At 32.3% G+C, this 25,098-nt stretch overlaps 1 protein-coding gene across 1 annotated transcript; it reads right to left on the bottom strand.

Moving 5' to 3' along the window:
* Window positions 1-893: 893 nt before the first annotated feature.
* On the bottom strand, window positions 894-23,289 carry LOC140438577 (uncharacterized). The gene is made up of 7 exons (XM_072528242.1): window positions 23,068-23,289; window positions 18,834-18,972; window positions 11,249-11,518; window positions 8,326-8,529; window positions 7,816-8,004; window positions 2,281-2,450; window positions 894-2,194 (listed from the first exon to the last, which is right to left on the bottom strand). Exons 1-7 carry the CDS (start codon window positions 23,214-23,216, stop codon window positions 2,026-2,028), a joined length of 1,290 nt encoding a protein of 429 aa, XP_072384343.1. The 5' UTR covers window positions 23,217-23,289; the 3' UTR covers window positions 894-2,025.
* Window positions 23,290-25,098: the final 1,809 nt, after the last annotated feature.

Raw genomic sequence — 25,098 nt, 5'->3', positions numbered from 1 at the left:
GATCCTTAAGTTATAACCACTAAGATTTGACTTAGTGGTTATATTCTAATATATTTTTAAATTTACTGCAGCTTAGTAATACTAACCCTAAACATTTTGGGTATCCTAGAGGCATAAACACCTTCTTCCAAATATGGTTCTAATACCCTTATTAAATAATTTGCAGCTTGTTTATTAAGCCGGAATTGCTGCCTAAATTGAGCATCACTTAGTGAAAAAGAATTTTGAGTATCCCGTAACATTCTTCTTATCCTCCGTTATGAACGTCGGATATCTAACCTCTCTAATTCCTCCAAAACTAGCAAATGTCCGTAAAACACAGCCATATTGATACTTTTTGCCTCAGTTTTCCTTGCAAGGATCAAAACACCGCCTACTTAAACTGAACCTAAGTTCACTTCTCCCAGTCCAGTCAGTCATGTCAGATTAATTTCGACTCGAAATGAAATTTCAACCACTTTCTTGTGGTTGAAATTAATTTCGATAAGTCGAAAACTAGTGACGTCGTTTGGTTAGTTCAGCTGAAATCCACAAGGTTCGCAAAGTCGCATTTCGACGTCGCCATATTAATTTCGACATGTTTTGAGTCGAAATCTCAATTAGAATCAGGACCCCTATCTTGTTAGTCATAGTATCATGCTCTAACTGACGTTATTGACCAGTGACGGGCCCAGAATAGGTTGATTAAAATTTAAAAACCAAAACAAAATAAATCTATTTTATAAAGTGTAACAAAATGAACATTATAAAAAGAAGTTTTTTGAATAAAATGAATTATGATCTTAATAACGAAAATCAGGAAATCTGGGTTAAAAATATCCATTTTATTTTAAATCTATTTTATATTAAATCGTGGTAAACAGTAACACAATTCATATTAAGTAGAAGCCGCATTAATGCCAAAAACATAATTGCCAAGTTTGAAATCTCCTATTTATAGATAGGAGCAATCTCCTTATGTTATATTCCACAAGCTCCTCCCATGCCTGCTCAATTGATTCCCACAGTTCAATTGTATTACGTAGCCTAAGGTTTCTTTCATGTAATTTCTTTGTCAAATTTCTTTGTAATTTCTTTGTTAAGGTCTGGACTTCGGGAAGATCACGGAAGAATATTAACATGAGTTTCTTCCAACTATTCTGGAACAATTCTTCTCGCATGTACCGAGCAACCTTTAATTTTTCGGCCTATAAACTCTCATTCAACTATTGCTATATAACTGAAACACTTGTTCATCGGAACATGCAATGTTAGACCAAAAGTTGTCTTTACGTTTATGTATTCATTACAAAATGCAACTCGTCTCTCTTGTGATCCTCAGTCAAAAAAGGTTTCCTTTCAGCTGTACAATTTATTAATTTACTTGCTTTAATCCAGTGCAGTGCAGTGCGAATGCTGCCCGGAACCGCTGTCTCTTCGTCTCTTCGCTAGCTTTGTGAGCTATGATGGCAAATGGAGTTTCTCTCAGATAATCTACGAACATCTCATCTTGTCGTTCTGTAAAGATCTGCCCTCTTGAACCAGTCAACCGTCTGTACAGTGAAAATGATACCATCTTTGATTTTCCATATGCATGCATGGCTCACGTTCAACTCTGCAGCACCTTGCCTTAGTGACCAACCTTCTTCGAGTTTGGGAATTTCTCTTTTTTTTTTGCACGTCATTCAAATGCATTCTAGGCATTTTGGACGCGTTTAATAGCTTTTTATTTTATTTTTAAATATGCGCGAAATTTTTGACAAGCGCTTTGACATTTAGGAAATTCGTACGACACTGTGATTTTACAAATAAAAGTGTAAACTATTCAGTGACCGTAGCTGTAGGTACGTAAAATGATAAATTATCCCTTTTAAGTTTTAAGTACATACATATTATAATAACTCTGTAAAGGCTGTGTTTAAGGTTCTATAAATCAAATAAAAAAAAATAAATAAAATAAGTTTTTACATTAATTCTGTTATTTTTTCTGATTACAAGTCTCCCTAAATTTCTCTTTAGTTTCCAATCATCCAAGTTTTATTGACATTATATTTTACACAGTTTCTCTTTAACAAAGATCATTGCAGCCACACTAAGCCCTATTAAAAGCAGTGCTAGTGGTGGATACATATCTTGAAGGACAAATATTTTTATATTCTTGTTTGATTTCTTCTTCCCTTTCAACGGTTCAAAGTATTCTATTTCCCTATTCATCCTAGAACAAATTTTAAAATATAATCCTCAAATAGAGATCGAAAAGCGAAAAAGAATGTGATCTATAATACATATATTATATATTACCAATTAGTAAAAATTCCTGATTGGTATAAACGCTTTGTTATCTCTCCAAACGGTGCAGCTAAGATCGTATTTTTTATCATAGGCCAAAAGTGTATTTGTGGTCCAAATAGTTTATTTTCCACAAACTCCATATTTCTTATATCTGAAATTGTGTCGCAGGTCCTAAAATACTGGTAAACGGTATTAACTGTTGATTATATTATTATATCTTGAATAATAAGAACTATCTGCAACACATATTCTGAATATAGAATGCAGCAAGAACTAGAGGAGTGGTAGCGAGGAATCACTATAGGAGGCAGAAAAACTAGTAATCTGCGGTACGCAGACACAGTATATTGCTAAAGAATTCTTTATTAGCAATATACTGTGTACGCAGATGACATATTTCTACTATAGAGCGTTTCATGTTAACAAGCACGATTCAGGGTAGTATTTGTATTTTCTTTTCCACAGAAATGAATTAAAATGAATGTTTCCTAACGTAACTGACCAGAAGTGCCCATCAAAGACAAGAGATGAAAAGTAGGAAAAATAAATTTAATTACATAAATATAATAAATTAAATAAATATTATCTACAAAAGATAATTTTATAATATTTTAATTATATTAACAACAGGTTAATTGTTTTTCGGTGAGAATACAACATGCCATTAGAATCATGGTATGATCATGGTCATTACAAACTAATAATTATTATCCATACCCCGAAAACTTATATGTATAACGGTATAACCTTGGAAATTTCTCCCATCACTTTGACCCCAGTCAGTTAATAAAGAGAAACGACAGCCTATCTCGCTCACGAAGACTTTAACCAATCATTTATTTTAACACCATCGCGGGGTGTCATAAACAAAATAAATAAACGAAGCTTAATTCCGCAATGTTAATACTATTAAAAGTAATGACAGATCTTCCGTTTGTTTACAGCTTACAGCTTTCAATTTTATTTTATTATCTTTAATTTTCGTTAAAGTATTTATTCTTACCATCGAGTTAGAATCTATGGAGAAGCTATGAGCATATTAACGTGTGAATTAAAAACGGCGTCAGTAGGTGTGGCTAACGATCATACCAATATGGCGGTGGGATCAGGGCCGGACTCAATAATATTAAAACTACTATACAAATATGACTAGTTATTCAGAAGGTTTAATCATAATCTAAAAAAGTGCAATACATTTTTAATAAACTATGATTTATTTACCCCGCGGTAAACACTAAAAACACGACATATTATACATAAAGATAAATTAATACAGTCAAATAAAAAGTTGTATCTGAAAGAGATAATAATATACATAATATTTTAAAGGGTAAAATAAATATACGGTATGAAATAAAAGAAATACGTTCGTTTCACAACTTATATATTTGATAACTACAAATTAACTGACACTTAAAAATTTAGTTCAATTAATAAAGTTAGAAAAGTTATTATTAAAAAAACAAAATTGAATATCTGCCGAATATCACAATGGAAATATTGTGTAGAAATAAAAATAATTATGTTGCAGTAGTTAATAAGAAATTTTTAGATATTAAGGATGAAGATATTTGAGTATTCTCAAGAATAGCACGATCAACCTTACTTATAAGATTTTTATGAATACTATTAATTTATTTTCTGAAGTACGGGCCATCACTTTGTTTACATATTTGTATACTAACCTGTAGAACGTTATTCCTGAAGATTTTTTATTAACATTGCTTCTGCTGCTGCAACTACGTTGAGAACAAGAAACCATTATTATGCACTATCACAATATATTATTACAGTTTCTATAAAAGTATTATAAAACTAAAAATATTCGAAAAACAACAAACGTAAACAAACATATACGATCTGTCAAAAGTGTCAAAACAATCTTAACGATATGGCCGAAGTGAGGTCGTTTTTAGTCACGTGATGCCATCTCCATAGATTCTAACTCGATGTACACTTGCGAGCAAAAAAATCGACTCACTTGATGAATTGTAGGTTATCTTAGTAATTTTATGTTTTGTCACTTTGAATTAAAACAACTAATGCAAAAAATGGGCGTGTTCTATGTAATGTAGACCTCTATGAATTTGTCGGTGGTCGTCTCAGTCACTTGTCAAACGATGACGTTTGTGTACACTTCAAACATCGAGTTAGAATCTAAACTCGATGACTTCAAAGTACAGTCAGTTAACATTTTACAAATTGATACCTTACCAGTGAAGGCGGCCCAGAGAATTGCATTATTACGAGAGGGCTATAGTCAGAGGACTGAAGCCGGTCGCCTATTTATGACGCAGTCTGAAGTCTTAAGGGCTTACCGTCGATATCAGGAGACCGATAGCTGCAGTCGACGACCAGATTCGCTCAGTGGACAGTTAGGAGAAGACTTAAGGCTGCCACCTTGACTCCCAGACGAACTAACTTAGAGTACAAATTGAATGCACGTCAGAAACAAGTTCGACTTCAGTTTGCCCGAGAACACGTTAATTGGGACCTTGGCCAATGGAGCAGAGTTTTATTCTCTGTTGAGAGTTGACTGTGCTTGTATAACAATGACAGAAGACGACGCGTCTATCGGAGGCTTGGAGAACGATTTGCCCAGTGCTGCAGTGTCGAAACAGTGAGCTATGGAGGTGGTTCGTATATGTTTTGGGGTGGTATATCTTTAGAAGAAAAAACAGAGCTCGTGTTCCTGCCCGGTGGTGGTTGCTGAGGGGGTTTGGCAGCGGATCGTTACATTACGGATATTTTCCAAGACCATGTTGTTCCTTATGCCGGCTACATAGGCGATTTCTTTATGCTAATGCATGAGAACTCTCGAAGTCACACAGCGCAGATTATGAAAGATTACCTGGCCAACACCAATATAACAACAATGGATTGGCCTCCATTGAGTCCAAATATGAATCCCATCGAGCATCTATGGGATGAACTTAAGCGTAGGGTTTGGGTCTGTAATCCAGTACCAGCGACAGTGACGGAGCAAAAAACTTCATTAGATGAAGAGTGAGAAGCGATTCCTCAGGAATCAGTCAGAAACTTGATATAAGGTTGTTAAGAAAGATGTTCTTCTTCTTCCTGGACCTCGTTTTCCAAATATTTTTCCTTGCAGGATGGCTTGCGCGGAGGAAATAATCTGTATCAATTTTGATTTTTATGTTAATTTACTTTTATATTCATTACATAATCACTTTAATTCATAACTTGTATTCTCACATACAATATTAAGTTATCTTTATTATGTTCTTTACTTACTAACTTTATAAATATTGGTGTCATTAAAATAAAAATTACTTCTGTTCACGATATTTTGCTTTTAATTTTTACGTATATGTGGATATACACTGGCCAAACAGCGTAGTCAAAAAATATAACTTATTTCACTTTTGAGTCGGGAGTAGGTTCTAGTACTATTTCTAAAATACGCAAAGAAACTGCCGAAGGAAGACTAAGGCCAGGTAAAAAAAAAACAAGAAAACGTACCAAAAGTAGAACGAACAATACAAAATTCACTAACAACACAGTAGTTCATACGCGGCTTCGCGTAGTTTTTTCTTTAAAAATTTAGCGCCAACATGGAACAAATTTTTTGAACTGGTTAAAAAAAACAAGATTTTGCAACGTGGAGAACAATTCATAAAATGAACTTTATTTTTTGCAAACGAGGAGTTAATTCGACCATGAAGGAACGGTCCGATATTCTGAAATGGAGGCGTCAGTATTTGCGTGAGATAAAAAAATTAGTTCCCAAGGTTACACCGTCATTTATTTGAATGAAACTTGGATAAATGTCGGACATAGTGTTTCCAAATAATGGAAGGATCTTCTAGTGACTTTAACCAGGGGTACGTTTGTTAAGTTATTGTCAACAGGCCTAAAACAGCCGACACAACAAGGTCCCCGATTTGTAATAGTGCATGCATGTAGTGAATTGGGCTTTATGGAATGTGCTGCATTTTGGTTTTTAGCTAAAAAAAACACAGCGGACTATCATGATGACATGGATGGTCCTATATTTGAACAACGGTTTAAGGAAAATCTGCTTCCTAATCTTCCAGAGAAATCTGTTGGGGTGATGGACATTGCCTCGTACCATTCGAGGAGAGAAGAAGTGATTCCGACACAAGCTTTTCATAAAGATCAAATTAAGACATGGTTGCTAGAGAAAGATATATTTTTTGAAGATCATTAAAAATCAGAGCTTATGGAAATCGTAAATACATACACAATACAAAAAAAGGATACATAAAATATAAAATCGATGTGGTGCGCAAATTATGAATGTTCTTTTGAAAAACACTTTTTTTAGAAATCAAAAACACTCAAAATAAACTTTTATTTACACTAGCAAAGATTTTAATTACAATTCAAAATATAATTATCAGACTTCAAATACAAATATATCAGATTAATATCATACTAATATCAGACTGTCCGACTGAAAAAATGGGGTTTTAAAATGCTTTACTTACTTCTTGTTGAATTCGCGTGATCAAATATACTGGATTCTAGTGGTCATTGTACTATAACTCGCAAAGAGAAAAATGTTGCCATGTCTGAGATTATCTCCATACTATTGTGAGTTGAATCCAATAGAAAAGGTATTGAGTCAAGTCAAAAGACATATTGCCTCACACAACAAAGAGTTTAAGACCGCCGCAATGGAACAATTTCAAGAAATGCATTTGGTATAGTAACAGTCACTTTGACAACTAGAAAAACTATTGTAAACTTGCTATTAAAGAAGTGCAAAAATTTTGGGTTATTGATGAGTTGGTGGACGATATTGATCTTGTAGTAACAAATGTGACGGTTGATAGTGATGACAGTAATAGCGATGACAGTAATAGATATGATGGAGAAGATGACGACGATGTTAATATGCAATGAGTAAATTATGTGATAGTGTGAAAATCGGTGGACACAAAGTTTCAAATCCGAAAAGTATGTAAGTGATAGTCTGGCAAAAGCCTAATTGCTGTTATTATTTACATCCAATTGAAATAAAAGTTGCACTTGTTTTTTATCTTTTAGTTAAATCTAATCTTAAGCGGTCATAAACATGTAATGTTAAACAATCGTAAAATTTAACTATTTTTATCAGACCTATAATAATTATATATCTATATCTGTCTATTAAAGAAAAAAGTATTTATAATGCATTATTATGTATTCAACTATACGTATCCATCTATTAGTGAAATTAAGTTACATCTATACAGGGCTAAATACAGCTCTGATTAGAATGACTCGTGTATCGACAGTCTAGTAGCAACACATGCCTGACAGTTTTGGCAAAACTGATCTTTATAAGTCAAACGTTTCGTTCTTAACTTGAAATAAAATATAGCATCGAGTAAAGTCGAAATAAAATAATATGTAATAAAATATTACAGAAAGAACCCGATAATAAAGAGGTATGTAAAAGTAAAGAGAATGATGATGGCATTTCGTATATCTTGTTCATTTTTTCTTTGCGATGATAAAGTATTGTTCTACAAAATACTTAGTTTTTACAGATTTTCTGTTTCTAAATTTACTTACATTTCTCGCAGCATATCTTAGTTTATATTTCTCCCCGATAATTGCCACCTTGGATTTTATAGGTTTCGAAACAAGTTCGCATATATCTTCAGTCTCATAATACGAAAATTTTTGCTGCAGTTTTTGACAGAAAGTGGTTGGAGCACGCTGACATTCTGACATTATAAAAAAGTAGTCGTACTTAGTACTCTAAAAATAATAGAAAATGTTATGTTATGTATAACCTTTCTCGGATTTGTTTTAATATCTATTGACAAAGTTTTTTTTTTTAATTTTTAAATACACCATTTTTCTATATTTGATTTCGTTGACTTGCCCTGTATAATAATTAGATATATTTATTAAAATATATGTTGTCTACAGTTCTTAAAGGATGAAGCAATGTTCTTAAAGGATGGGGCACACGATGAAGAAGAAGATCAATTGTTTAAATTATTTTATATTTCTGGTTGGTCTAATTAAATAGATCATAATTATATAAAAGTGTTGCATAAAAGTTGTTATTTTTACCTGAAATGTGTATCCTCTGTCGTATAAACGTTCGAAAGACAGTTTTTCTGTATGGCTTTCAATTAAGCAAGACATTAAATTTATTTTAAAAAATATGACTAAAATGTAGGAACACACCCACCAGCAAATAAACATTATTCTCATAGGAAGTGTCTGAACAATCTTAATAGAGGAAGTCTGTTCAAATAAAGAAGGAAATATAATCTAAAAAAAAAACAGAATTATTGTCCAAACGGTAGAAGATTTAATACAAAGTTTTTAGTTAAAGAAGGCCAAAGATTTAATTTAAAGAGTTTCACTAAAATTAATTAAAAGAGTATTACTTTTACAGATTTGGACTGATGCTGTTTTGTAATTACAAAACGAGACGTTTCCGCTAATATAGGGAACAGTAACATCTAGCTTTGTTTCTTTTCTCCTCTTATCTGACGGAGACCTTTAAGAGTTACAGTGTGAAAGGTTTCAAATCCTTTCCATTGTTTTATCACTGCTTATTGAGTTTGACAGTCGTGGCTCCTTATGGATATAAGGATATATATATATATATATATATATATATATATATATATATATATATACAGGGTATTTCAAAAAAAGGTAACCCCGTCTCTAGGGTAGGTAAAAAACTAAAAAATAATTGGGGTTTGCTTAGTAAAAAAATTTTGTAACGCCATAGGTTTTCAAGATACAGGGCGTTGAAGAAAAAAAAAATTACGCATTTTTTACGATTTTGCCGAAACTACTGGCAACATTGTAATGAAATTTTATACGAATATGTTTTGGAAGCTGATACATCCCATGAATTTGTTTTTATATCTGATTCTCATAGAGGGCGCTAGTTAGACGGATCGTACTAAGTATTAGTCAATATAACTTTTTTAAGAGTATAATTATTAATCAAAATTTCAAGTAAACTTAAACATCATTCAATTTTACACGAAAAAGGTACTCTTGGTAAAACTCGATACTGTGTACCGTTTTCGGAATATTTTGATTTGAAAATTATGAAGTAATAATGATGCTGGTAGTAATGATAAAGTTCTAATAGGTATACCTCTATTTTCTCCAAAAGTGCCATGGAAATCTGACATTTATTGATTGTTATGACGATAAATCAACAATAATTAGAGTTTTGAAAAACCTTGTTATTTGTAAAATCAAATCAAAATGTACTCAAATGTTGAATACACTGACATGTTATTAATCTTAGGCGAATATTTAGGATGTTCTAGTGCAGCTGTGACACGTTATGTACAAAAGTTTCCTAAAAGAAACTTACCAAGTAAAAAAACATTTAGAGCCGTTGAACGACGTTGTCGAGAAACTGGGAATGTGAGACCAAATAAATAAATTCTGGTAGACCAAGAACAACTAGAACAATTAATAAAGAAAATAATATTTTAAATTTACTTGATCAAGATCCAACAGTTAGCGTAAGGAATATAGCAAGACAAACAAATACTTCTTCTTCAAGTACTTGGCGGATACTGAAAGAACAGCGATTACATCCTTATCATTACAAACAAGTCCAAGAGCTCTTGCCAGATGATCTACCGGTTAGAGTGGATTTTTGTGAAACATTGCAACAAAGGACAGCCCACAATCCAAATTTTTTAAAATGCATTCTTTTTACGGACGAGGCCACCTTTACGCGACAAGGTATATAATCCTTAATCCTATAATCCAAGGTAACTCCCATAATGCACACTACTGGTGTGATGAGAATCCACGAATCAAAAGGGTGTCACATTACCAACACTCATTTAAAGTTAATGTTTGGGCTGCAACTTTAGGTAACAAATTAATAGGTTATCATATTCTACCTGAAAATTTAAATGGTGATATGTATCTTGATTTTTTAAACAATTTCTTATTCGAGATATTAAAAGATTTAACGCTAAACGAGCGAAGATCTTTATTTTTTATGCACGATGGAGCTCCACCACACTTTGATAGGTGTCGTAATTGGTTGAGTAATCATTTTCCGAATCGATGGATTGGTAGAGGTGCAGAAGCTCCGATTCATTGGCCTCCTCGGTCATGCGATTTTAACCCTTTGGACTACGCAGTTTGGTCGTATATTAAGGAAAAAGTCTATGCTACAGAGGTAAATTCACGCCTAGAATTGGAAGAAAGAATTAAACGTCAACTTAATGACATCATAGCTGATCCCCTACCGTTTAGAAGGTTAATGGAACCTTTAGAAAAAAGAATAGACTTGTGTATTCGCGAAAACGGAGGGCATTTTGAACACTTACTGTAATTGAATTTTATTTTATGTTCTTAGTCATTAATTTAATTTTCTTCTAGTGAGTTTTGTTTAATTACTAACTATTTCATACCAGCATCAATTATTACTTCATAATTTTCAAATCAAAATATTCCGAAAACGGTACACAGTATCGAGTTTTATCAAGAGTACCTTTTTCGTGTAAAATTGAATGATGTTTAAGTTTACTTGAAATTTTGATTAATAATCATACTCTTAAAAAATTATATTGACTCATACTTAGTACGATCCGTGTAACTAGCGCCCTCTATGAGAATCAGATATAAAAAAAAATCATGGGATGTATCAGCTTCCAAAACATATTCGTATAAAATTTCATTACAATGTTGCCAGTAGTTTCGGCAAAATCGTAAAAAATGCGTAACATTTTTTTTTCTTCAACGCCCTGTATCTTGGCGTTACAAAAACTTTTTACTAAGCAAACCCCAATTATTTTTTAGTTTTTTACCTACCCTAGAGACGGGGTTACCTTTTTTTGAAACACCCTTTATATATATATATATATACATATATATATATATATATATATATATATATATATATATATATATATATATATATATATATATATATATAACATTGATGAAATGCCTATCAGTTGTATTATTGAATATTATTAAACAGGTTACTTACCAATACATAAGACCATAAAGAACGATTGGAATTAAATAAACTTAGGTAAATATAAATTATACCTAAAATAAGAAATCCCACAGTGATAGAAGATATTTGAAGTATTGCGTTCTCGAACAAGCATTTATGATCTTTGATATTTGCTAATTCTTTATTATAGAGAGCAGAATACCCATCAAGGAAAATGAAATTCGTTGTGTCGAATTTGCGAGATCTTTCTTCGCTAAACGTTATTGAACCTATACCCCATGAAAGTTTACCAGATAAAACCTACAAAAGTAAAATTATGAGTATAATATATGCATTTCTATTAATAGATTTTCCTCTTCCAAATTCTGCATTTTATTTTTTCGGTCAGGATAGACTAGGTTATGTTTGCTGTAGGAAATAGGAAACTTTTGTATTCATGTATTGCTTGTCAAATTTAACGTGATACTTGGCCGATTTGAAATTAGGGTCCACCCACGATGCGCATTCGACCACAACAGAATTCGTCCTTATTATTTCTTGGCACTTCGAAGTGCAAGGTACTTGTATAGTCTGCGACAAAGTTTTTTTTATTTTACTTATGTTTAAAGTTACTGTGTGTTGAAGAAATATCGTATTACAATAGATTTGACTTTTTAAATAATTATTGTTAAGTACTTTAAATTATAAACATGGATTTTCATTCAAAATTAGAAGGCAAAGTCTTGTCTGGACAAACGAGGGAGGTAATAGCAAATGTAATTATTTTTATGCAGAGAGAAACGATGCAAAATCCGCATGTTAAAAATTTTAAAAAAGTTCAAGAGCGTGCTTCCTTAGCAACGGGAGTAAGTATAGCCACTATAAAACGGATCTCTCGTGAAATGAAAAATATAGAAGAAGGTGCTTCTACATCATTTTCGACGCCAAACAAAAGAATGACATCTGCCCCAAAATCCAACTTGGACGATTTTGACAAAGGTTTACTTCGGCGTATAATAATAAATTATTATGTCACGGAAAAACGAGTTCCTACATTGCGACATATAACAAAAAAAATTAATGAAGACAATATTTATACAGGGTATTATTCTATTGTAAAGAAATAAACAACAGATTAAAATATTTATAACTTACTAAAATGCTAAATTCCAAAGATCCGAAGAATAAAATTATACGACTATAATATAAAATATTACAACTCTAGTATAAAAATTGAGTAATAAATGTTTCGTCGGTATGTTCCAGGTATAAGATTAACTACTCTTCTTTTATTCTTATACAGTTTACTGTAATGCAAATGTAAAGCTTTCATCTCTGCCAATATTCGCTTATAAAATTACAGAACGAGACATTTATAGAAGTGTTCGAAAAAACTGCCGCTTCAACATGACTGAATGGTCAATATTAATGAGTCAAATAAAATATAATTATTAGAAGAATTTTTTTACCAAGTAACAAAAACAAAATATTTTGTATTTTGAGAAAAATTTCCGAAGGAAAAATTTAAACGTCAAAATAACATAGAATATAGACATATCATAGAAGTTCCATTTATAAATAAGGTCACTCTCTGTAAACTTGTAGTATGGAGTGTACCAAGGAGGCGAAGATACCGAGCGCATTATGTATCTCTTTTCCTACGCAGGTGGACAAATTTGTCAAGTATCACCTTAAATTTGACAAGCAATACACACTGTAGCTTTAAGCGAATTTAAATACAAGTACATATTATTTGAAATGGATGAAATAATTTTGATTCAAATATACTACTATACTGCCACTTAGCGACTTAGCCACTTAGAGTCCAACCTGATATTTGGCAACGTTCATTCGATTTTGTAAAAATGCTAAATACTATTTAGCATACGTACTATAGATATTTATTATTTGTAAACCCCCCCTTTCTAGTACCTCAAGTTTGCTAATGGCAGACCTATTCCCTATTTAAATGGACTACCTAAGCTCTGGCACCACAATAGACGGGCATTTTAAAAACCTTTTCAAACATTTCTAATTTTTGTGTATTTGTCCCATAAGAAGTTGAAAATATTGGATTTTTTGATTGTTTGAAGAATAAGTAAGGACTTCTGGTTATGAACATTCATTCTGTGCGATTGGTATTATTTGTTGTTCGCGAATTTGTGAGGTAAGAATATCAAAGGATTAAGATATCGTCGGTATACTGCGAAAACCAGGTAAATGTCGGAATACCGAAATCGAGAAAAAACGTTTTTAGAGTTTAGTTTTATATTGGGAATTAAGCAGTCAGCTTGTTTTTGATATTAGGTATTCTAGTGAAAGATGCATATATCTGAAATGATATTCTAATCGTAAATTTAAGTTGGAAATGCTATCACTTAACTGGTTTTACCTGTAAATCTAGATAAATCAATTACTCTTCAAATAACATATTTAACACAAATATAATAAACCAAGTATAATATTGTCCAGTTTTGTGATCGAGATATGAGGCTTTTACTAGGTAATAGCAATGTTTTAAGGTATTAGTCGATATTTATGACATTTAACTTCTTTTCCCTGAAAATTTTATTAACAGCTGTGTGTAGTTATAGTTATTGTTTATATGAATGACAGGCAGTTTTATAAAAAAAAATCAAATTTATTTCGAATATAATAATAACAATATTATTATTATGAGGCTTCCTCGTCCGATTCGTCACTGAAAGCAGGCTCTGGCAAAATGTTTGTTACATCATTTCCCTAGCTTACTAGCTTATAGCTGTACCAAATCTCTCTTTTTTGCTATGCTAATTTTCAAATGTACATCATAAAGTCGCTTAAGTTCTTCAAGATTGCTTGAATTAGTTGATAACTTGACGTGCTTTTTTCTTGTTGACTGCCGTGCAGTATCAGTAAGGAAATAATTGAAGCTTGTTGACATGTCATAATTAAAATAGATTCTGTTTGTCTCTCCTTTCACGAATCTCATTCTTTTTATCTTCAACCACATTATTTTTTTGCCGTTTTGGTCTTTTGTCCGGTTTTTAATTAAAGTGTGTGACACATTTTTTAAATCATAAAAGTCGTAGTATTTAAATTCTTTACATTTGTATGGTTCTATACATACTTTTTTATCATCAACCTTGATATTTCTATTTCCTCTTGCATTTTGAAAAACAGACAAGTAATTTGGCATCCCATAGATAGATCTGTGTTTTTTAGCGGTTTCGTTACTACTCTGCATAGAGTCAACTTCCATATAGGAATGTCCAGAATCTAAAAATTTGTGTTCAATAATATTTAAACGGATTCTGTCCTCTGCAGGTATCAGAAAATAAACTTATTTCACTTACATATTCTGGAACACATTTTGATAAGTAGTGGAGTATAGTGCTTTCTATTTCAGAACTTCCTTGTCTACCGTTAATTTCTGACCAGTCAAAACAGTAAGCTGCATTTGGTAATGCGGCTTCATATACACACAAATTGTAGACACATAATTTTCGAGAATAATATAGTTTTCCAGTCAATCCACTTGGAATCTGTAGTACGGCCTGTAGATCGAAAGTAACTGAAACAAAATCCCATTGTTCATTAGATCTTTTCTTATCATTTTGTTTTTTAAGATTACATACTTCTTTTATTTTCTGATGTTCTCTGTAACTGTCTTCTAAATCCGATTTGTCAGTTGGATTAGCCCTATCATATTTATTACAAACTAAACATTGATCTTTTTTAGCAACAAAAAAGCTTAAATTATAGTCGTTAGAAAATATTCTTCGATATGTAATTTTGCTAACACCTTCCAGTTTCTTCTGCACATAGTCATTTATAAAAAGTTGGTACATTTTTCTTATACTTAAATTTTTGTCCAAATATCTACGCTTTGAACTTTGGCGAATATAATGTGGGCCCATGGTTGGAAAAGACCCAATATGAGCCTTCACGATTTTTCGGGTTTTACTGCTTGTTTTATTTGGCGGTGCTTGCCTCTTTTATCCGTATCTGCGTAACAGCCTAGAATATCAGTTTTTCTTACAACATCTTGTATTAACGACTCTTATATACAAAGTGTCTTACAAAGAAATTTCTCACATACCTGTATGTCTTGATCATTCAAAGAAAAGTAACACTTTTTGGAAAATGCACGTGGTTTTTTAAACTTCAACGGACTGCAACGACTCTCTTTGGTGGCTCCGTTTTAATACGTGCAATAAGAAAATTTTTCTGGCCTATAAATTCTAACTTTCAATAATCACGACATAGTCTTTGTCTGTAATCTTCGCTGAAATATCTGGCACATTTGTAAAAGCACTCTGAACAATTAACTGGTTTTGGCATTGCTGGTCTATGGTCTTTTTTTTATCTTATAAGGCAAACCCTCAGCACGCCTCCTTTTTGCGACATTTATTACCCAATCTTTGGGGTTAGCTTTTCTCCAACGTTTTAGTGGACGTACGTCTTTCCATACTTTGTCAAGAAGTAGATTTAATATCCAACTAGCTATTTCAGTTGACACTAAATTGTTCGTGGGTGCACCTATTTCAGTATCTTTTTTCTCATTATTTAGGCTATCAAAGTGTGTAAATCATATAGACTTCCTAGAGAGAGCGATCCCTCTTCACTTGGCTGATATGTGGGGTCTACATCTGAAAAGTCAATATCAAAAATGGATTCCATCATTGAGACTTTATTGTTCTCAGAATCATCAACAATTGAACTGTTGTCTTCAGTTATTCTATCTGTGTATGTGTTATAAAGATCATTTATGGGTTTAGCTTAGTAACCATTTCTAAATTTTAACTCAACCCGTTTTCAGGTAGAATGAAGTAAGTGTACTTAAAGGTTTTTGCTAGTCGATATGATAGAGAAATTTTATCTGCTGAATGGTAAGTTGTATCATTTATTTGGTTTTACCTGTATGTAGAGCGGAAAAAGCTGAGAATTTTGGTATACTTAACTCAATATTTTAAAATTTGTCATTTACCTGGTTTTTGCAGTATACCGACGATATTTACTATGAATGTTCATATTTTACGGTTATCTTATTGTATGATTAAAACTTTAATTATTTTTCTTTACTGTATTTTAAGGTATTTTGTTGTTGTTTCTATCAGAGTTATTTCAAAATAAATTAATAAATCATTGAATTTATTTACGAAGTTGAAAAATAATTAAATTACTGTTTTATTCTTTTTTCGTTGCCAGTAATTTTATCCTGTTAAATACTAAAGATATTCGCTTTCTCGTAGTTTAAGTTGTAAGATATCATTATGTGGAAACATTTCTATCAAATTGCCATAATGAGTGTTTAAAAAAATATTTTTTTAATGTTGTAATAGTTTTTAAGTTTATTTTTTAGATCTGGGAGTATAATGGCTAGTAAATATGTGTTGAAGATATCCAGTATTACTGAATTTTGAAGTAATGACATCAAAACTACTATTAACTATTTAAACTACGAGAAAACGAATATATTTAGTCTTTTAGGGGATAAAATCACTAGTACTTAAAAAAGAATAAAACAATAATTAAAGTCTTAAGTTTTAACCAAACAATGACATAACCGTAACAGATGAACATTGATAGTAAATATCATAATACTTTGATATTCTTACCTCACAAATTCACGAACAACAAATAAACCCAATCCCACACAATGTATGTTCATAACCAAAAGTCCTTATTTATTCTTCCAACATTAAAAAAACCAATTTTTCCAACTTCTTATGGGACAAATACACACGAATTAGAAATGTTTGGAATGGTTTTTAAAACCCGAGCCCATTGTGACGACAGAGCTTAGGTAGTCCATTTAAATAGGAAATAGACCATATGTGGCACATCATTAGATAGATATTTCGCTGGAGAGTTCAGGCATCCATGATTTTTTTCATATTAATTCTGTTCTTGTAAAAAGGTATTAATTTATTAAAAGTGTTGCTCGTCTTAGAAAAATTGATAGAAAAACACTATGGGACAGAACTAGAAGTACAGATATACGACGTAGATATAAGCGCAACCTTTAGTTTTTCAAGTGTTTTCTGATGACTGTTTTGTAAATACTGCCTTTCATTTCTTTCCCGATATTTTCATTTTTCCATATTGTTTAATTCAGGCAACCTGCGGCTGTGTTTGATCTATTCACTTCATCTTCCATTTCTGTTTCGAACTTTCTATAGCTAGATAATGCGATGTCTAGATATTTAAACACCAGCATTTGTTCTATTATCTGTCTTTACAGTTCCAATTTACATCTTAGTAAATTTGCTGTTGTAACCATGAATTTTGTTTTTTTTTAAGAATTAACATGTTAAATTTTCTGGCGGTTATATTAAATTGGTACAGCATACGTTATTAATCATCTACACTTAGAGGGTAGTATTGAGTCGTCTGTATATTAGATTATTTTAAGTTCTCCATTTGGTATCCCTTTTTAGTTCTCTTTTCTTTATTATTTCATCCATAATGGGGTTGAACAATAGAGGACTCAGGAAATCTCCCCGTCTTATCCCATTGCCAGCTTCAATAGGACCAGTTAGTTCTTCTTCTACTCATAATTTTATTGTGTTGTTTTGGTAGATATTTTAGATCGTTTTAATTATTCCTAGAGATATCTCTCTTGCGTACAGACCCGGCCACCCCGGCGTGACCTGGCCAAATACCTACTTAAGGTCCACGAAACACAGATAGGATGGTTTGTTGCATTATATATATATATATATATATATATATATATATATATATATATATATGTATATATATATATATATATATATATATATGTATATATATATATATATATATATATATATATGTATATATATATATATATATATATATATATATATATATATATATGTCCAATTTTTCATCCGAATCCAAACTTTACATTCCATGTAGCAATTTTTAAAGCTGTTCTTTGCTCAGTTTTAATACAAGGATTTCTCATAGTTACGACCAAGAAAGTCTTGTAGTCTAGTGATGTTGTTTCTCTGCCGGATCTTGGACTCCCGACTTTTATGATCAGGAGTAGTATTCCTTGTAATATTAAGACTAAGAATACTCTATAAGTCTTTAATGCAGTGGTTTCTCCTTGCATCTGCATCCTCAATCCATAAATTTTTAAACCCCAGAACAAAAGAGTGTTCCACCGCTTACCAACACATTGATCTAAAGCCGTTGGTCAGTAAGTGGGAGATTGCTTTTATTGGCAATTACTCGATCCCTATCTACGTTGACCATCCAAATTGATGTTGCCACTTTTACCACGTGGAGGTGCAGATTAGCACTTTCACGTAAAGAAAAAGTTAAATTATCTTCTACTTCATTTTATGATCTACATCAAACTTTCAAGGGGCGTCTTTTGTAATTTAATCGACTTTCATTCATTCTAATTATGTTATCTTTCCATTTTGTTTTGTATTAATTTATTTTATCATTGATCAAGTATATATTCAGTTCTCAGCTGATTGGATTATGTTATACTTAACTTGTTTTTTTAGTTCAGTATCAAAATTTCAATATTTAAAGGTATACAACTAATCAATATCGATTCCAAAGCTTCTACTAAACCAACCTAACCTAATCTAATACCAAAAATTGGATTAAAACCAATATCATTATCTTTAAATAAATTTTATAGTAATCTTACATCTCTTTCCATGAATTCCAATTTATTTTCATTCAAAATATGATCGTAAGATACCAACGTATAATTAAAATTGAAAATTGAGCTTATTGTATCCACTAATCTTATTTCATATCCACCTACGACATTTGTTTTGTTATCTCTAAAATAAAAAATAAAAATTAAATAGTTTTATATCACCAAGCTTCATAAAGCTAAAATTTTATGCGATGAGAAAAACAGCGTCATTGGTGACATTGAAAAATGATTGGAAAAGTTGACATGATTATGAATTAAAATTTGGAACCTGGAATGTGCGAACCCTTGCGTAAAAATTGCAAAATATGGAATTGAAATATTGACACTGCAGGAAATCAAATGAAAGAGCCAGGAAGAAATTCGTATAAATATACTGATGGAAAAAAATATTACACTTTGTACCTATACGGTTATTTATTAGTTTTTTGTAAGTCTTATCTAAAAATATATATGTGGTAAAGTTTTTAACTTACTATCTTTTCTTTAACTAAAGTTTTTTTCGCAAAAACAAAAAAAGATAAGAAAGTTTGTTTCTGTGCATTTAACTTTAGTTTACTTGTAATTTTTAGTAATTTTGGATTGCTTTTGATTTACCCAAAAAATTTTAAATGCCAAGAGTTCGCGGTCGTCGGCAATTTCGTCATTTGAGTGACACTAAACTAAAGAGGCCGGTTTTGGTTTACGGGAAATTTCACGAAGAGTTAAAGCTAATCCATCAGCAGTGTTAAGAGTTTGGAGGAGGTGGTCCAATGATGAAACTTAACGGTATCGTGGAGGATCTGGATGATCTAGATCATTGCAAGGCCGTGATTTGAGCTATCTTAGACTTCTTGCTCGCCGAAATAGACGGGACAATGCACATTAAGTAAAAGATGATTCACTTGCAGCTACAGAAAGGAAAGTCTCAAGAAGAATAGTTTAATCAAAGATTACTTGGAACGGGACTGAAAGCTTACAAACCGCTTTTAGTGTTAACTATAGCATAAGGCTTAAAGCTTAAAATAGTGCAGGGCCTGGCAAAACTGAAACGGCTAATGGAATTTTGTCTGCTTTAGTGACGAATCTAGGTTTCGTTTGGGTGTCTCTGATAGACGCATAAGCATAAGACGTTTTTGAGGTGAGAGAGGAAATATAGACTTGGCTGTTGAACGTCATACAGCCAGATAATCAAGCATTATGGTACAAGGTACATTATGTTTGGGAAGTAGATCACCTATAGTTTTTATTAATGGCACTCTGATAGCTCGACGATATATTGGAAAAGCACTGCAACCGGTTTTACATCCCTACATACAAACCATTCCACATGCGATCTTTCAACAGGATAACGCAAGACCTCATGTTGCCCATGAAACCATGAAGTTCGTACAAGAATCTGGTATAGAGACTTTAGAGTGGCAATTAAGATTAGCTGATTTGTCACCTATCGAACATGTGTGGAATATAGTAGGTCGAAACCTAAATCGATCGTCATGTCTTCCAGCAAACTTAAAAGACCTGTGGTATGCCATAAGAAAAATCTGGATGAGTATTCTGCAATACGATATAGACCACTTAATTTGATCAATGCTCCATAGAGTAACTGAGTATACAGAAAATCAAGGAGGCGCCACTCATTATTCATTTTTTGACATAAATGACGATGCAAATGTGTTTATAATGTTATCAGATAATAAGAATATTATAATGTATACTTCCATAGGTAAATATTTAAAAAAATATTTGTGCTTCTATATGTTGAATTTTTTTGGTAATCAGTATAAATTCTCACCATACTACTTCGAAAACAAGACCAGACAAAGTGAAAGAGAAATAGAGTTTATAGTAACCAAGTGACTTTGAAAATATATTATCACGTTTACACCTATATCAGACTGAATTTGCACCATACGACTAAGATAAATTGCATAAAGTCACAATGGTCAATGTGTATGCACCGACGACGGAGGATGTATGTGACAACATGCAGACACGATACTGTTATAATATTAGGCGATTTTATTGCTAAGCGGTGGAAGGAAGAAACTTTTCTAGTATTTAAAAAACATAGTTTACATACTAAAACCAATCGAAAAGAAGAACAGCAAAATTCGCAGCAGCAAATAATTCCCAATAATTATCAATACTAACTTAGAAGTTTTTATTTTACTGAGTTGGAACTCGGCGAGTCTGTTGGGCGGATGAAGATCCGAAAGGCACCTGGCATAGATGGAGCCAAGACTCGCTGCACTAAGATACCCGCAGGTTTTCCTGAGATTGCTAAACAAACTGCTTGAACAGCAGCAGTTTCCAACAATGTTGAAAGAAGTTAAGGTTGTCCTTATCCCGAAAAGTAGAGGTGAAGAGGAAGACGTGCGATTTCGGCCAATTTGCCTTCTTAGTTCGATATCCAAATTGTACGAGAAGCTTGTAAAAATGCGCTGAGCGACCGCCAAGATGGTTTTAGGGCCAAAAGGTCCACCATAGATGCGGTCACAGAAGTAACCTCTTTAGTTACGCAGGATACAAAGATATGGGTGGCTCTTACCCTGCTTGACGTCAAGAATGCCTTTAATACTCATGGGAAAAAATCATGTCCAGGCTGAGAGTTCGGGGCGTTAGTGAGTACCTGGTCAACGTAATTGACAGATACTTTACTGACAAGTCTATAAGAGAAAAATATAGCAGCATCAGTTTGTCGCAAATATTTGAAATGGTCTACCTACTTATTTAAATTTTTGCCAGCTCAAAGATATATGAGTGTCTTTCATTTGTACTTTTTTCCGAGGTGGTTTCATGTACTTTGTCGTTGAGACATTAACTTATAGACTCACAGAATGTGCCGCTTCTTTAAAATGTATATAAATCTTTTCCAGGTCTTTTAATTTCCAGCCAACGCATGGTTACTGCACAAGTCAGCCTCAAGGCGGATGTCTGTTTTCCTTTTAGAGGTACACCTGGCAGTAATATCAATTTTTTGATAAAAATAAAGGCAGATATCGAGCACAGTTTTATGAATTAAATCTTGTCCAAGTACTTTCGCTCACTACAGCATCTTCAGCGGCATTTCGTCAATTTTGGGCTATCCAACAATCCCAGAATGTCATAAACATAAAATTAAACATAAAGTTGAACATAAAACTACACTAAACAAGGACAAACAGTTTAAAACTATTTAAAAAGTCGAAGCTACATTCTGGTCGGCAACAAAAGAGAGAATTAATCAAAGTTCATTTATTCGAGCATTCAACCTTATATCAATTTTTGCCTCAGTACGTTTGTGTTCGTAAGTGTAAAATCTAACTTTCCTGAATTTTTCAGCTCCAACAAAAATTTATGCATTAGAGGTTTATATTAGATTCATCGGACAGTTGATTTTGGATTCTTATTTTTGCTTTGGTGTTGGTAAGGCATAGTTTTACAAATCTGATAAGTTTTTTTGGCACATTTAACTCTTGCATTGTGCTACTAAATTCCCTTCTAATTATTGAGTCATACGATTGTTTGAAATCTACAAAAGATGACGTAGTTCGGTAATTCGTTCGTAGAATTTTTCCAGCGTTTGCCTTACTGTAAATATTTGGTCTATAGTTCACCTACCTTTTTTGAATCCTCCTTGATAATCCCCTGTTTTTTCCACTAAATTGTTTAGCCTTCCTTCCAATATTTTGTATCCAACGTTTAGAAGTGATATTCCCCGGGGATTATTGCAGTCAGAACGTATCGCGAGACATTTCTGACTCAGATTAATATCTTATGGAGGCCACAACTGTGACTAAAAATCACGACAGTGGCAGAAGAGCCAAATAATAGACCTAAAAAATAGAATATTGAACTATTTAAGAACCCAACAAAGAAATAGGAATGCTAACATGCCCTCGATATAAAAATTAACGAAACCAGAGAGGAAGATATGCAGAGGAGCAATAGAGAGAGTTAAAAACAAACATAACGAAACCTGCAGAGGAACCTGTAGGAAAAGCAAAGGTAAGTTGGAGGTATTTCTGGCGAAACTGAAAGTAGAATAGTAACGAAAAATTACATGGCGTCAAATGGGTTATGTGTCATTGTACTTACATACAAAGTTTCATGAATGGCGTTTTTTTTTTGTTTCAAATATATTTAGTAGGTTGCATACTTTATTCTAACCCTGTATATTGTAATACTTTTAACACAATTATACCACAAGTAGAAATTTTTAAAATAATAATTAAAAATTAGCTTTTAATACAATACGAACCTTACATAAACATATGGAATATACGATGCATATCCGATTTTCTCCTGTGTAAAATATGTGTACATTTCTGTCCCTTTCAGGAAATTTGGCAGATGATCTTTGCTTTGAATTTCTTGAAGAATACACCATTCTTTATCAAACCTGTGCATGCAGTAAAAAGCTTTCGAGATGAGTAATTTTATAACAATCACCAGTTTTGTTAGAAGGAAAATTTTCAAGAGTTTCTTGGGTATATACGTTTCCCTTTCTAATATAATTACTATATCTTTTCTGTTGATCTAGAAAAAAGCCAAAGTCCGTAAGATATTACGTAACATCATAAATATTCAGTATCCGAAATATATCTAGAGAAAATCAAGAAATTTAAAGTAAAATTTCTTTACTATCTACTCTATTCTCTTTTATTTCTTTATTATCAATATTACTATAGCTGTCAGAGACGAAAATAACACAGAAAGTCTAAAATTCATTTTGCTGAGAATATCAATTTTGGGACCTCAAAAAAATTTAACACTTCCAAGCCCCTGCTTTTCCCTAAAATGAACCGTTCTTTTAGAAATAACGCTTGAAGAGACCGGCGACTTTGAATGTCCGTTACTTACGAGAAATCAATTTTAAGTAAAATTTATATTAATTCAACGGTAAAAATTCGATATCTTTTCATCAGTGCCATATCGACAAAAATCAAATGGTAATTTTTGCCATTTTTTTAAGTTCTCGTAAGATCAATAAAATTTATCTCTTCCATTGATCGATGACTGTGAAATTTTTATTGTTGGTGCCTAATCTTTAAAATCTATAACATAAAATTTCGATTTTGAGTTTTGGCAATTGATTTTTGAAATATGTTTAATAATGCTGAATTGAAACTTTCACATTACAAACGATCTAAAATGTTAAATTCATTCTTTTCGATTGTACAGGTACGTTTTTCTTTACTTTAGCTACAAATTTCTCCCAATGTCGTCTTGGTGGAAGTATTTTCCGTGACGTAAGATATTTCTTGCCAAAACTCATCGAAATCAAAATTTCATGTTATAGGTTTTAAAGATTGGGCTCTAAGAATAGAAACAATAGCGACCGATCGAGTTGATATTAATTTTAGTTAAAAAATTTATTTCACCGGTGATTTTGATATTCAAGGTACTTCCTGGCTTCTAAGCTAGTAATAATTGCTAGTGTAAGAAGTATATCTTTTTGAGATGAAAAACCTCATAAAAAACCTAAATTGGATGTGGCTTTGCCCGCTACTAACCAATTTATATATGATTTTTTGTAAAAGCTAGTTGCCTTTCTCTTAACGGCTAGTTACCAGTTTTTGGCATAACCTTTGAGCTGCACTATGTTTTGGAGGTAGGTTTTTAAAGGCCTTTAAAGAAAGATATCGATGATGGACACAAGGGGAATTACAAGGCTAGCATTATTGTACTGGGAACCCGAGATCTTTGTGGGCTTATCGAAAGGCAATAAAATGCTTACAATTTAATTAACAAACTCTATGTCTGCATCAGAAATCATTCTCGGTGCTTTTTTAATCGAGGGATCTGCTAATATTGCAGCTCTGTAAGAATACCTTAGTGCGAACCTTTGGAGTATCCCGTGCGCGAGGGGGCGAAAAATTTCCAAATTTTTTTTCTGAATTTATAATTTTTCCAGAGGTAACTTAGATTATTACTCTAAAAAGAAAAAACTGGGTATACCAGGAGCAAAAAAACAACAACCGGAAAAACCGATTACTGCGGAGTAAAAAAACCGGTTTTAGGTAGTAGGTTTTTAGCAACCAGTAGGTTTTTTCCACCCCCTGTACTACAAATGTTCTACATAATTTTTGAAACAATAATATATATTAAGATTAACAAATAAATATTAAATACCTGCAGAACAAGCCGGATTTTAACCAAACCGCAGCAGCACAGAGTAGACGCGTTGGCTATCTATGAAGAAATAGTTTTTTAAAAGTAACTAAAAACGGACACTTAATGACGACAAGAAATAATATATAAATGAATGAAAGCTATTCCATGTAAAAAT

Source organism: Diabrotica undecimpunctata, chromosome 1 (assembly GCF_040954645.1).
Source record: "Diabrotica undecimpunctata isolate CICGRU chromosome 1, icDiaUnde3, whole genome shotgun sequence".
Taxonomy (NCBI): domain Eukaryota; kingdom Metazoa; phylum Arthropoda; class Insecta; order Coleoptera; family Chrysomelidae; genus Diabrotica; species Diabrotica undecimpunctata.
This window is presented reverse-complemented; position numbering and strand designations above follow the sequence as displayed.